The following is a 14,327-nucleotide window of genomic DNA, read 5'->3' as shown; positions in this document are numbered from 1 at the left end:
TGTCTTAATCCCAACACTAACTGGAGCTTTCTGTGTTCATTCAAATCTAAGATGAAATATGTGCTATGGGTGCAATAACTGCTTCAAAGTATAATCATCCTTTTGTATTAGAATAGTGTTTGCAAAGATTACCATTTTTGAAAACATGATTCTACAAATAAAAGGGAATTATTTTAGGGCTACAATTACTTTTGTCATGGACATTTTCTTGTTTCCTCCAGCCCCTACATGTTTCAAAGTTGCATTTGCATCTGAGTGGTTACATTTAAAAGATATTCTACTTCAGTTCTGGTGGGGGAGAGAAATTGATTTGAAACCAGCACATTCTGTGGTGTTATAGGACAGAATGTTGAGACTTACAAACTGTGCCAAAGACGTTTTTTTTATCAGACAGTGTCATCATAGATTAAGTGTCCTGTACACGGAATCATGGTTGCACTTGCACCCTGTAATATTTGAATCACTTGACGTACATTTCAAGTGATATTACTGAACATAATGAGATGCAGTATGTGGACAACCCCTTCAAATTAGAGGATTTGGCTATTTCAGCCACACCCGTTGCTGACAGATGTATAAAACCGAGCACATAGCCATGCAATCTACATAGACAAACACTGGCAGTAGAATGGCCTTTCTGAAGAGCTCTGTGACTTTCAATGTGGCACCGTCATATGATGCCACCTTTCCAACAAGTCAAATTTCTGCCCTGCTAGAGTGGCCCCGGTCAACTGTAAGTGCTGTTATCGTGAAGTGGAAACGTCTAGGAGCAACAACGGCTCAGCCACGAAGTGGTACTGTAGGCCACACAAGCTCACAGAACGGGACCACCGAGTGCTGAAGCGCGTAAAAATTGTCTGTTCTCGGTTGCAACACTCGCTACCGACTTCCAAACTGCCTCTGGAAGCAATGTCACCACAAGAACTGTTCGTCGGGAGCTTCTTGAAATGGGTTTCCATGGCCGACCAGCCGCACACAAGCCTAAGATCACCATGCGCAATGTCAAGCGTCAGCTGGAGTGGTGTAAAGCTCGCTGCCATTGGACTCTGGATCAGTGGAAACGCGTTCTCTGGAGTGATGAATCACACTTCGCCATCTGGCAGTCCGACAGACGGATCTGGGTTTGGTGGATGTCAGGAGTACGCTACCTGCATAGTGCCAACTAAAGTTTGGTGGAGGAGGAATAATGGTCTGGGGCTGTTTTTCATGGTTCGGGTTAGGCCCCTTAGTTCTAGTGAAGGGAAATCTTAATGCTACAGCATACAATGACATTCTAGACTATTCTGTGCTTCCAACTTTGTGGCAGCAGTTTGGGGAAGGCCATTTCCTGTTTCAGCATGACAATGCCCCCATGCACAAAGCGAGGTCCATACAGAAATGGTTTGTCGCGATCGGAGTGGAAGAACTTGCCTGGCCTGCACAGATACTTGACCTCAACTCCATCGAACACCTTTGGGATGAATTAGAACGCTGACTAAAGCCAGGTCTAATCGCCAAACATCAGTGCCCAACCTCACTAATGCTTTTGTTTGAACGGAAGCAAGTCCCTGCAGCAATGTTCCAACATCTAGTGGAAAGCCTTCCCAGCAGAGTAGGGGCTGTTATAGCAGCAAACGGAGGACCACCTCCATATTAATTCCCATGAAAGGACAAAAAGATCATCAAGGACAACAACCACCTGAGCCAATGCCTGTTCACCCCGCTATCATCCAGAAGGAAAGGTCAGTACAGGTGCATCAAAGCTGGGACCGAGAGACAGAAGCTGTTTTTCAATCTCAAGGCCATCAGACTGTAAAAAAGCCATCACTAGTACCTTAGAGGCTGCTGCCCTATATACATAGACTTGAAATCACTGGCCACTTTAAAAATGGAACACTAGTCACTTGAGTAATGCAAAGTATGTCAACATTATTAATCTCAAATGTGTATATACTGTATTGTTTTCGATTCTACTGTATTTTAGTCTATGCCACTCCAACATTGCTCATCCAAATATTTATATATTCTGAATTCCATTCCTTTACCTTAGAATTGTGTATTGTTGTGAAATGTTTAGATATTATTTGTTAGATATTACTGCACTGTTGGAGCTAGAAACACAAGCATTTCACTACACCTGCAATAACATCTGCTAAACATGTGTATGTGACCAATAAAATTTGATTTGGAATGAGATGTTCGACGAGCAGGGGTCCACATACTTTTGGTCATGTAGTGTACATTATTCTTATAAGTTGGTCAATTTGCTTTCACCTTGCTAAAACAATAATTATTAAAATGCCTGTGACGTTACAGGTGGCAGAGAGATGCTAAACAATTAAAGGGCTGCCCTTTTCAGTTTCATTGGAATGCTCATTGTGATGAGGTCCTGCTAGCACTGGGCTTGCACTGGAATCTAGGTATGCCAAAACGCCCTGTAACTCCAAATTGGTATCCCTGAAGCTTGCCTGCCGAACTATTATTGTCCCAGAGTTATTGCAATCTCTAAAGATTTTATTGCCTAAGAGGTGCCATGTTCTTTGAATAGTACATATGTACCGAGACTACCGACCATAAATTCTCATTAGAACTCATGTTTGACACTTAAACATTTACATTACACCTTTTCATATGGTACTATTTACATTTACTGAGAATTGTTTTGGGGTACAGATTATGAGGGGGAGGTGTCTTTTAATGAAAACACAACCTTTTACAGCAGTGGGCTAAATCAGGGTCACACAGTGTTTCTTGGTAGTCTTAAATAAATCTACTTTAAAACAGAAGTATACACCTCACACACATGGTTATGGGCTTAAAAAAAACAAGACACCTGGACCATATCAGATATAGTTGAAATGTGTTCGATTTTGAGTTTGCGTCCCAATGTTACACTTTAGTGGGGGGGAAAAAGTATTTGATCCCCTGCTGATTTTGTACGTTTGCCCACTGACAAAGAAATGATCAGTCTATAATTTTAATGGTAGGTTTATTTGAACAGTGAGAGACAGAATAACAACAAAAATATCCAGAGAAACGCATGTCAAAAATGTTATAAATTGATTTGCATTTTAATGAGGGAAATAAGTATTTGACCCCCTCTCAATCAGAAAAATGTCTGGCTCCCAGTTGTCTTTTATACAGGTAATGAGCTGAGATTAGGAGCCCACTCTTAAATGGAGGGCTCCTAACAGCAGCTTGTTACCTGTAAAAAAAAAAAGACACCTGTCCACAGAAGCAATCAGTCAATCAGATTCCAAACTCTCCACCATGGCCAAGGCCAAAGAGCTCTCCAAGGATGTCAGGGACAAGATTGTAGACCTACACAAGGCTGGAATGGGCTACAAGACCATCGCCAAGCAGCTTGGTGAGAAGGTGGCAACATTTGGTGCGATTATTCGCAAATGGAAGGAACACAAACTGTCAATATCCCTCGGCCTGGGGCTCCATGTAAGATCTCACCTCGTGGGGTTGCAATGATAATGAGAACGGTGGGGAATCAGCCTATAACTACACGGGAGGATCTTGTCAATGATCTCAAGGCAGCTGGGACCATAGTCACCAAGAAAACAATTGGTAACACACTACGCCGTGAAGGACTGAAATCCTGCAGCGCCCGCAAGGTCCCCCTGCTCAAGAACACATATACACGCCCGTCTGAAGTTTGCCAATGAACATCTGAATGATTCAGAGGACAACTGGGTGAAAGTGTTGTGGTCAGATGAGAGCAAAATGGAGCTCTTAATCAACTCAACTCGCCGTGTCTGGAGGAGGAGGAATGCTGCCTGTGACCCCAAGAACACCATCTCCACCGTCAAACATGGAGGTGGAAACATTATGCTTTGGGGGTGTTTTTCTGCTAAGGGGACAGGACAACTTCACCGCATCAAAGGGACGATGGACGGTGCCATGTACCGTCAAATCTTGGGTGAGAACATCCTTCCCTCAGCCAGGGCATTGAAAATGGGTCGTGGATGGGTATTCCAGCATGACAATGACCCAAAACACACGGCCAAGGCAACAAAGGAGTGGCTCAAGAAGAAGCACATTAAGGTCCTGGAGTGGCCTAGCCAGTCTCCAGACCTTAATCCCATAGAAAATCTGTGGATGGAGCTGAAGGTTCGAGTTGCCAAACGTCAGCCTCAAAACCTTAATGACTTGGAGAAGATCTGCAAAAGGGAGTGGGACAAATTCCCTCCTGAGATGGGTGCAAACCTGGTGACCAACTACAATAAACGTCTGATTGCCAACAAGGGTTTTGCCAACAAGTACTAAGTCATGTTTTGCAGAGGGGTCAAATACTTATTTCCCTCATTTAAAATGCAAATAATTTTATAAAATGTTTGACATGCGTTTTTCTGGATTTTTTTGTTGTTATTCTGTCTCTCACTGTTCAAATAAACCTACCATTAAAATTATAGACTGATAATTTCTTTGTAAGTGGGCAAACGTACAAAATCCGCAGGGGATCAAATACTTTTTCCGCCCACTGTACATCACAGAAGACTGAAATATAACAAAACCGTTTGACAAAATATTAATATTTTTTCATAATTAACATTATTAACATTCCACCCATGAGGCCACTAGGAAATTTGACTGCAGGGAAGGGCTACCCATGTCAATAGACCAATGGGTCCCATAAAACGTATCCTGCAAAACATGTTATTACTGTTTATATAATTACCTGCACTTGTCTCTGTTAATTATCTGCAGCACCTCTCTGTGTTTTCTACTTCCACACTCCATAATTTGTGCATACCCTCAGACTGGACCACCAACAAAATGTCAACAATGGTTCAAATGCAACATGACACTTCCAAACGCAAATCGTACTTGGCGCTGGTCCCCTGGCATTTAAATCTGGGCATGTTTTCATCATTCTACTACACAACTTCATGATGTTCTTTAGTGTCTGGTGGGACAAGTGCAGACCTTTGCAGGACATACAACCCCCATGTAAAAAAATAATATTAAAATGCACATATTAAAAGTTTTTTAAATCTGTTGATTACTTTTTATTCTCTTTAGTGCGAGAGAAAAGCAAATTATCACACAGCCCATTTACTGCATCAATTCTGCTATGTAGTCCTCCTAGAATATTGGTATTAAACACATAACTTGACTTGGGCTGAATAATAATCCAAGGAACATACAGGTTCAAGGAACTGCTTGTCTGTTCTGTCTAAGCTGGACATTCTCAGAAAGTTGCTATTATTATATGTTGGTTGAACTCAGGCCATCTTTGAATGTATTTGCCATTATTCCGTCTGTTGGTAGAATCCATCAACTTTGAATGACAATAGAGAATGACAAACAATGATTCATATTTTCAAAAAATAATAATTCAAATGACATCAGTCGTAGCCAAAAGTTTTGAGAATGACACACATTAATTTTCACAAAGTCTGCTGCCTCAGTTTGTATGATGGCAATTTGCATATACTCCAGAATGTTATGAAGAGTCATCAGATGAATTGCAATTAATTGCAAAGTCCCTCTTTGCCATGCAAATTAACTGAATCCCCCAAAAACATTTCCACTGCATTTCAGCCCTGCTACAAAAGGACCAGCTGACATCATGTCAGTGATTCTCTTGTTAACACAGGTGTGAGTGTTGACGAGGACAAGGCTGGAGATCACTCTGTCATGCTGATTGAGTTCGAATAACAGACTGGAAGCTTCAAAAGGAGGGTGGTGCTTGGAATCATTGTTCTTCCTCTGTCAATCATGGTTACCTACAAGGAAACACGTGCCGTCATCATTGCTTTGCACAAAAAGGGCTTCACAGGCAAGGATATTGCTGCCAGTAAGATTGCACCTAAATCAACCATTTATCGGATCATCAACAACTTCAAGGAGAGCGGTTCAATTGTTGTGAAGAATGCTTCAGGGCACCCAAGAAAGTCCAGCAAGCGCCAGGACCATCTCCTAAAGTTGATTCAGCTGCGGGATTGGGGCACCACCAGTACAGAGTTTGCTCAGGAATGGCAGCAGGCAGGTGTGAGTGCATCTGCACGCACAGTGAGGCGAAGACTTTTGGAGGATGGCCTGGTGTCAAGAAGGGCAGTAAAGAAGCCACTTCTCTCCAGGAAAAACATCAGGGACAGACTGATATTCTGCAAAAGGTACAGGGATTAGACTGCTGAGGACTGGGGTAAAGTCATTGTCTCTGAATCCTCTTTCCGATTGTTTGGGGCATCCGGAAAAAAGCTTGTCCGGAGAAGACAAGGTGAGCGCTACCATCAGTCCTGTGTCATGCCAACAGTAAAGCATCCTGAGACCATTCATGTGTGGGGTTGCTTCTCAGCCAAGGGAGTGGGCTCACTCACAATTTTGCCTAAGAACACAGCCATGAATAAAGAATGGTACCAACACATCCTCCGAGAGCAACTTCTCCTAACCATCCAGGAACAGTTTGGTGACGAACAATGCCTTTTCCAGCATGATAGAGCACCTTGCCATAAGGCAAAAGTGATAACTAAGTGGCTCGGGGAACAAAACATCTATATGTTGGGTCCATGGCCAGGAAACTCCCCAGACCTTAATCCCATTGAGAACTTGTGGTCAATCCTCAAGAGGCAGGTGGACAAACAAAAACCCACAAATTCTGACAAACTCTAAGCATTAATTATGCAAGAATGGGCTGCCATCAGTCAGGATGTGGCCCAGAAGTTAATTGACAGCATGCCAGGGTGGATTGCAGAGGTCTTGAAAAAGAAGGGTCAACAGTGCAAATATTGACTCTTTGCATCAACTTCATGTAATTGTCAATAAAAGCCTTTGACACTTATGAAATGCTTGTAATTATACTTCAGTATTCCATAGTAACATCTGACAAATATCTAAAGACACTGAAGCAGCAAACTTTGGAAATTAATATGTGTCATTCTCAAAACTTTTGGCCACACTGTACAGTATATCATCATGTAGCCCAGTGATAGACTGCAAAATAGCCTACTGGCCTAACACAAATTCCAATCAAGACATAACAAATCTTTATATCAAGTGAGACCAAAAAGGGCCAAATTAGGTATTTTCCCAATGTATAGCTTACTAGGTGAAACAAGAAAAGTAGGTAATATATAGGAATAACAAACAGTAGTTTGGAGCAGGAAAGGGATTTATTCTATGGGGGGGCGGGGTCATTGGCCTTGATCTTGCGTAAAGGGCGCAATGGAATGATACAGTGGTGGGTCGAGCAAATTACGTTACCGAGTGGGGGAAAAAATACATCGTAGGAGCCAATGAAATAGATCTATTTTTAAAAGGGAGTGGTTTCATGGGTTTCTATAACACGACGCACTTCCTTACCGGCATTTTAGTATTAACACGCGAAGTTGAACAGTCTTTGGTGTACTTACTAGCTATTTATTTATTTATTTACTTTAAATATGCTTGGCCTGTGCCTTTATGTGCCTGTTCCGAATTCGGATGCGACTGAATTCGAGTATTTTGAGTCCAATGGATTACCATCGGAGTTGAAATCGCTCTTCAAATTGAGTGTGTTTCTACCTTCACAAGAGTTTTCTACTTATCGGAAATGGAGAAAGGTAAAACTTGCAGTATATTATTTTACTTACATGTCTTTATGCTTCGGCGGGGTTCACATCAAGTTTTACATTTTGAGTGTTGGATTTGGCTATTCCTCAAAATTACACATTTTTGTAACGATCATACTGTCGTAGTTTCCTGGAAGTACAAACGCCTTCTTCCTGTACTCGCTGTTTGTCACGGTTACCACAGTCAAAGTCAAAATGGCCTATAAAGTAAAAATTCATAACTAAAATGTCCTTTTTGGTCTTAATTTAAAGTTAGGCGTAAGGTTAGCAGTGTGTTTACAGTTGGGTTTAAAATGACTTTTTAATAAATAAATTTTATAAATGGGCTATGCGTTTGTCGAAAGGAAAAGTATAAACGGATTCTTTGGGACCTTTCCCAGATCGCGCTAAGTTTAGTCAAACTCTCCACCTACCCAGTGCTCCCATGCAATTTAGTGCACCTATCTGAACATAATGATGTTCCTCAATATATTTTTAAAATTAATTACTTCATTAAGGTGTTTAAGTTCATTGAATAACTCAACTATTTATCATCAAAAGATCAAATAGTGCATAGATGGACTATTATTGTTTGGCTACACATTGATGGTTCCTAGGGCTTGCAAATTAAAACTATTGGCCAGCAAGACCCTCTTATTGACATAATCAAGTATCATTGACCTGGAGCCCTAAACCATCGGATTCGGGGTTGCAAATTAGCTTGAAGAAATCACTGAAAGATGATGGAATGATTAAATAACTGCATGCAAGATTTGGCTGGAGCTTCAAGACCCCCAAGACTGTTTGACCCACTTATCATAGGCAAGGCATGGTGTTGCTTGCAGAGTTTGGCGTTGTGGTTTGAGTCCTCATGTCTTCAGGGGTGGGTAATAGTGCCTGGGACATCTATCTATATCCGGCAAACTCGCACTAAGCCTGTCTACCTAGTCTAAAATAGGGCTGGTGTTGATATTTGATTTACTGTATTGAACCACAGTATGTGACAGTGTTCCCATAGAGTACATTCCTTCTATCCAGCCATATGTCACATTTGACAGTGAATGTAGGACAGGTTAGCCTAGATTTGAGTCAGCATGCTTTCAACATATGACCTTTGTGGTCTTTGCCTCTCAGAGACATTGCTGAAATGGTTTGTCGTGACTGGACATTAAGGTGTTGACACCATTGAGAATGACATTATTCACACTTTACCCTCCTTCCAGGTGCTTACAATACATTCCATTAGTATTATCCCCCTCCAGAAAAGCCCCCAGTCTTGGCTTTACTACAGTTGATTGATTTTCAATGGGCCCCTCTATAATGTCTGATAATAGAAAGCAGGTCAGTGTGCCTTGCCACTGTTGTCGATCATTTGGTTTTGTTTGCCTCTGCAGAAAGCAGTGAAAAGTGCAGATAAGGACCTGGATGGGCAGATGGTCTTCGAGGAGTTTGTGAACTATTTGCAAGATCATGAGAAAGACCTGAAACTTGTCTTCAAGAGCCTGGACAGAAGGAGAGCTGGTATGCAATTATCCACAAATCAGCTGTTACAGTTTGGGGACATGCCTTAGCTACCCTACAAATCAAATGTTTTGTTCTGATTTAGGTGGAATTCTGATTGGTGATGAATTGTCTTCTTCCATTGTGATTCAGGTAAAATATATTCTAAGGAGATCATGGAGTCACTCCAGGACCTTGGTGTTCACATATCACAGCAGCATGCCGAGAAGATCCTACAAAGGTAAGATATTAGGATGGAGCAGTGTTCCCTTAAGATTTTGGTCAATCTTGTCGGTATATCTTTTGTTACCAGTTTGATTCATATTCTCAAGAGTTTATGGTTTTGTTTTCAACTTTGTCAATAGCATGGATAAGAATGGCACAATGACCATCGACTGGAATGAGTGGAGCAACGACCTTCTACTACAGCCCAAAGAGAACAACATCCCTGAGATCACCCTCTACTGGAAACACTCCACGGTGAGGAGGGTTGGAGGACGGGGCCTGTGAACTAGCTATCCACCAAGCAGGGAACAATTCTATTTCACATTCATTTGAGTACACTCTGTATCCACTGACAAAATCCCTGAAAGTTCAAAATTGTGAATGGGGATGTTAATCCTATTACATAGATTAACACTGTGAATGGACGTGCGTCACCAATTAAGTCTTATTAGTGTTTAAATAGGACAGGAACACTCTGAATGTAATGTCATGATTTACATGATTCATGAATTACCTCCTTGTATATCAAATGTTGATTACAATTTTAATTATCCCTTGCGTAAAATGTTTATTACGTTTGTAAAGTGTTAAGAGGACACTCAAATGATCCCCTCGGTATCCAGAAGCACTTTCACAGGACAGTGTGTTCTTGGGCAGCATGCGGGTGGGGTAATGAAATGCACTATGTCTTAATAAGAAAAGCCAGCTCTAAATCTTAGCCTGTTTACCTTTCCTATGTGTCAAGAGCTACAGAACAACATTTATAAGCCAAACTGGGGCAAAAAGTATTCAGAAGCATTGCTTGGCGATGGGATGACCACCTAAAACAAAGGCCTAGGAAAATGTCCCACGGCATTCACTCAAGTCACTTTGGCCTGACCATCTCATGCCAGTAGTGTTACTCACACTTATATAACATGATTTTAATATCAACTTGGCGATCATGAAATAGTTTTCAGCTGGTGAGTCATCTCTGGCATGGTAAAGCTTCAGGGGGATAGAGCCTGTACTCTGGCTTGGGCTTTGCAAAGGCACCTCTATAGGGACTTGTACCCAAAGCTATGTCTAGAGAGGGGAGTCTCGCTGGCTGACTCATTGTCATTATGTAATAGACAGCTTTACAAGAAGCGAACATGCACTCCATTCTATACCCTCAGCAGTCTGAACCATGACATCAAAGACATACAAAGAAATGTCCCAGAAATAACAGAGCAGGAAACAACAGAATTCAACTTGCTTCCTAACACAGAACATTAAGTAATCACTGACCTAAAGCCTCATGACCGGTGACCAATGTTTTGAGGGATGAGGGCAGACGCACACTGCACATTTCACTGTCAATACCACTCTTCCCTGTCCCAACCTCTAGATGAAAGGTTTGTGTATACATGGGGCCTTAGAAATCACACACACTGGAAAAATGTCCAGTCACCCCTTTTTTTTTTTTTTATTGTATAGCTTGACTATATTTATACTTCCAAACTGCTCTTAGATAACTCCAATGTCTTTTGGGCCAAAAGAGAAGCTAATAGTGTAAAGTAATACTCATGTTCTATATCTTTCTGCTCTCTGTAGCTCTTTGATGTAGGTGAGAATCTGATGGTGCCTGATGACTTCACAACAGAGGAAAAACTGACAGGAATGTGGTGGAGGCATCTGGTTGCAGGCGGAGGTGCAGGAGCAGTGTCCCGAACATTCACCGCCCCCTTAGACCGACTCAAAGTACTCATGCAGGTAAGAAGCCCTTGATCTACTGTCTTAATAGATAGTATGACAGCCCTGTATTCCCAACAACAGTTTGAGTCCAAGTAATGGTACACCTAGACCTCAATTACCTATTCATTGATTACCTAAGAGCCATACATGGTTTAATGAGTACGTAGATTAGTGCCAGAACAGAGGGCAAGAGTCCTGGGGGCTGTTCGTTCCCACCGGCTCATTCAGCTGACCAATGTTAGTGGCTAAGAGCCAGCACATCGTCTCTGGTGAGTTGTGATTGGCTGCATCAGGAGAGATTAGATCTGCTTTTACGTGATAGCAATGTGGGGATCAGTAACCCGATTGGCGTTAATGGGTCTGTTTGAACAAGTCGTCTAGCGTAATCTTTGTGTTGGTACAACTGATACCAGAACACTGACTTGTTCCACACTGATCCCCACCCCCGTTGAGCAAATATGTTACCATTCTCAATGCCTATGCCTGATAACTGAAGAAATGTTATCAGAATAAAAGGCCCGACTTTCATGTAAATCATTAATTGGCGTCAATGGAAGACGTGCATGAACATTTTAGTTAAGCGCACAGATCTCAATTCAGAATACGGCCCTAATTGTGTTATTGTTCATGTGACTTCTGTATGATAAACATTGATATTCTTTATTTGTCAGGTCCATGGTTCCAGTAGCAACAACATGTGCATCATGAGTGGGCTCACCCAGATGATCAAAGAAGGTGGGATGAGGTCGCTGTGGAGAGGGAACGGAATGAACATCGTCAAAATTGCACCTGAAACTGCCCTTAAGTTCATGGCTTATGAGCAGGTACTTGCTCCTATATCATTTTCTTAATTTAAAGAATTTCTATTACTTTAAAAAAAATGGTATATAAACCATTACTATAATTCCTTAATCTCAATTTCTGATGTGAGGACCAAGTTCATGTTCTAACCAGTGTCTGCCCAATCTTATTTTCTCCCCTCTCTCCTTTTCAACTGAAACACTCTCTGGCACAGATCAAGCGTTTGATTGGCAGTGATAAGGAGACACTTGGCATCCTGGAGCGTTTTGTTGCTGGATCTATGGCTGGAGTCATCGCTCAGAGCACCATCTACCCCATGGAGGTGAGCAGCCATCAATCATCCCCCCTAGCATAGACCTGGAATGATTATATCTATTATTGTTGTCAGGATAGAAAGGACAAAAATGCATGATTGATTTGCAAATAAGTTAGTAATGCCAATGTTTTCAATCTGATTACATGCCACCTGCTAGATTTTCATAGTCTTTCATTTCTGAACACAAGGTTCTGAAAACACGGCTTGCCTTGCGAAAGACAGGTCAGTACTCTGGCATCTCTGACTGTGCAAAGAAAATGTTTAGGAGAGAGGGACTGGGTGCCTTTTACAAGGGCTTTATCCCCAACATGATGGGCATCATCCCCTACGCTGGAATCGACCTGGCTGTGTATGAGGTAAGAAGAGACCCGCATATGACTTTACAAAGCTGTTTTCACTGCATTATATGCTCCATTTGGAATTCTCTGACTGTTCTTTTTTCCACAGACATTGAAGAACTCCTGGTTAGAAAAGTGTGGCACCAAAAGTACTGACCCGGGAGTGTTAGTTCTGCTTGGCTGTGGCACAGTCTCCAGCTCCTGTGGTCAGCTGGCCAGCTACCCCCTAGCCCTGGTCAGGACCCGCATGCAGGCACAAGGTGAGACCTTCAACACTACACCTAATTTACACTGCTTATATTATTTCAAATATATTAAATCTTCCTTATTTTATTGAGATGCAGTTATAAATAACTACCAGGTTTGCTGTTCCTTTGTATTCATCTTTGGCTCTAATGCTGACTGTGTGCCATGTCTCTCCTATAGCCATGATGGAGGGCAGCCCACACATGACAATGTCAGGGCTCTTCAAACAAATCATTCAGACAGAAGGGGCCACTGGCCTCTACAGGGGCCTGGCCCCTAACTTCCTGAAGGTCATTCCAGCTGTCAGCATCAGCTATGTGGTGTACGAGAACCTGAAGATGTCGCTGGGAGTTAAGTCGCGATGAGAAGGTGACTCACGACATCTGAATTGTTCAGCTTTGAAAGTTGTGTGTGTGTGATCCCTCCAAGTTGAGGCTAAGGAATCATCTCATTCTGTGAATGCCAGAAGATGGAGTAGAACAAGGGACAATAGAATGAAAAGAAAAGGTATCAACTCTGTGAGCTGAACTGGAGGGGGGCGGCGTCCCTCAATATCGCTATTTCTACTATTATTTAATTGTTTATTTTAGAAGATCAATTGTTGAGTTATTACCAGAATTTGACAATGAATGTTGGTTAGCAACTCTATAATTGGGGACCAATTCTTGCTGTTGCCAGTTTGTGGTTTAGTGCCACTGTAAGAATGTTCCTGTCTCTCTTTGGTTTCACTCAGTAAATTAGGCTATGCAACAGTGCAAACTGCACCAGACTCATTAAGCAGAAACTACTTCAGTTATGCCCAATGCACAACAAATGTTTTTGACTAACATGATGTATTCAAACATTTTCTTTAGCATTAATGGGTTTTCTGAGTAGTTATTGGTTCCCCCCCCCCACATTTGCCTGATATATTCGTTAATGTTCCTTGAATATAAGGAATTGGGAAAAAGCACGTGGTGATTATTTCCCCTTCTCACTTGGTGCAGATAGACAATTTATTCACACTGCCATTTATTTTTGTTTTTTATTGTCTGGGTATGACAGTTAAGAATGGCATGTCTGTTTTTTGTTCAGAACACAGCACTAACTGTCTTTATGTTCATAGTGGTTATCCATAACAATCAAACCTAACTGAAGAGCCATTATGTACAAGTATTGTGGGTGTGTTTGCAAAATAAGATCACATTGGCTTCTTATGCAATGTTGAAGAGCATGTATTTTTGTAAACGTTTTCAATGGAAACTATGCAATACATTATTGCTTGAGTCTATCCTGCATATTTTTCACTTAATATATAGCTGTAATAGTTTGTCTGTTTACATTTAGTTGTTTATTATGGAACTGTACAATAATTACTTCTGTGTTGAGTGCAAATCTCTGTATTTGAGCTCAAGTGAAGGTCAGGAGAGTCTTGGTTGTCAGGACACTTAATCAATGTCTTTATACCTAAAACCAAACATGATTTTAGCGCTTTAAGATCGATGAGCAATACTAATGCACTTTAATTCATACTGGAGACACTTTTGAGTGTTTTGCATTAACTTTAGATTGAAACTGGGAATTCACTTCAACTTTTGTAAATAATAATTTAATTATTAAACATTTTTTAATGAACCATTTTGTACAATGTTCTTTGAGTAAATAAATGAAAAGTATTGTATAATA

At 41.3% G+C, this 14,327-nt stretch overlaps 1 protein-coding gene across 2 annotated transcripts in view; it reads left to right on the top strand.

Moving 5' to 3' along the window:
* The window catches only part of LOC115164688 (calcium-binding mitochondrial carrier protein SCaMC-2-A), a 19,660-nt gene extending 5,333 nt beyond the window's left edge, over positions 1-14,327 (top strand). Inside the window, exons 1-10 of one of the 2 annotated variants that reach the window (XM_029717422.1) lie at positions 7,374-7,532; positions 8,915-9,041; positions 9,174-9,261; positions 9,386-9,500; positions 10,821-10,979; positions 11,633-11,785; positions 11,977-12,084; positions 12,267-12,434; positions 12,526-12,676; positions 12,843-14,327. In XM_029717422.1, the coding sequence (XP_029573282.1) occupies positions 7,374-7,532; positions 8,915-9,041; positions 9,174-9,261; positions 9,386-9,500; positions 10,821-10,979; positions 11,633-11,785; positions 11,977-12,084; positions 12,267-12,434; positions 12,526-12,676; positions 12,843-13,027 (1,413 nt within the window). In that variant the 3' untranslated portion in view covers positions 13,028-14,327. Of the gene's footprint in view, positions 1-7,373; positions 7,533-8,914; positions 9,042-9,173; positions 9,262-9,385; positions 9,501-10,820; positions 10,980-11,632; positions 11,786-11,976; positions 12,085-12,266; positions 12,435-12,525; positions 12,677-12,842 lie in introns of those variants that run through there. The other variant, XM_029717423.1, reaches the window with a different exon arrangement.

This window comes from Salmo trutta, chromosome 27 (assembly GCF_901001165.1).
Source record: "Salmo trutta chromosome 27, fSalTru1.1, whole genome shotgun sequence".
NCBI classification, from domain to species: domain Eukaryota; kingdom Metazoa; phylum Chordata; class Actinopteri; order Salmoniformes; family Salmonidae; genus Salmo; species Salmo trutta.
The sequence above is the reverse complement of the archived record's forward strand: the minus strand, read 5'-3'. Positions and strand labels throughout refer to the sequence as shown.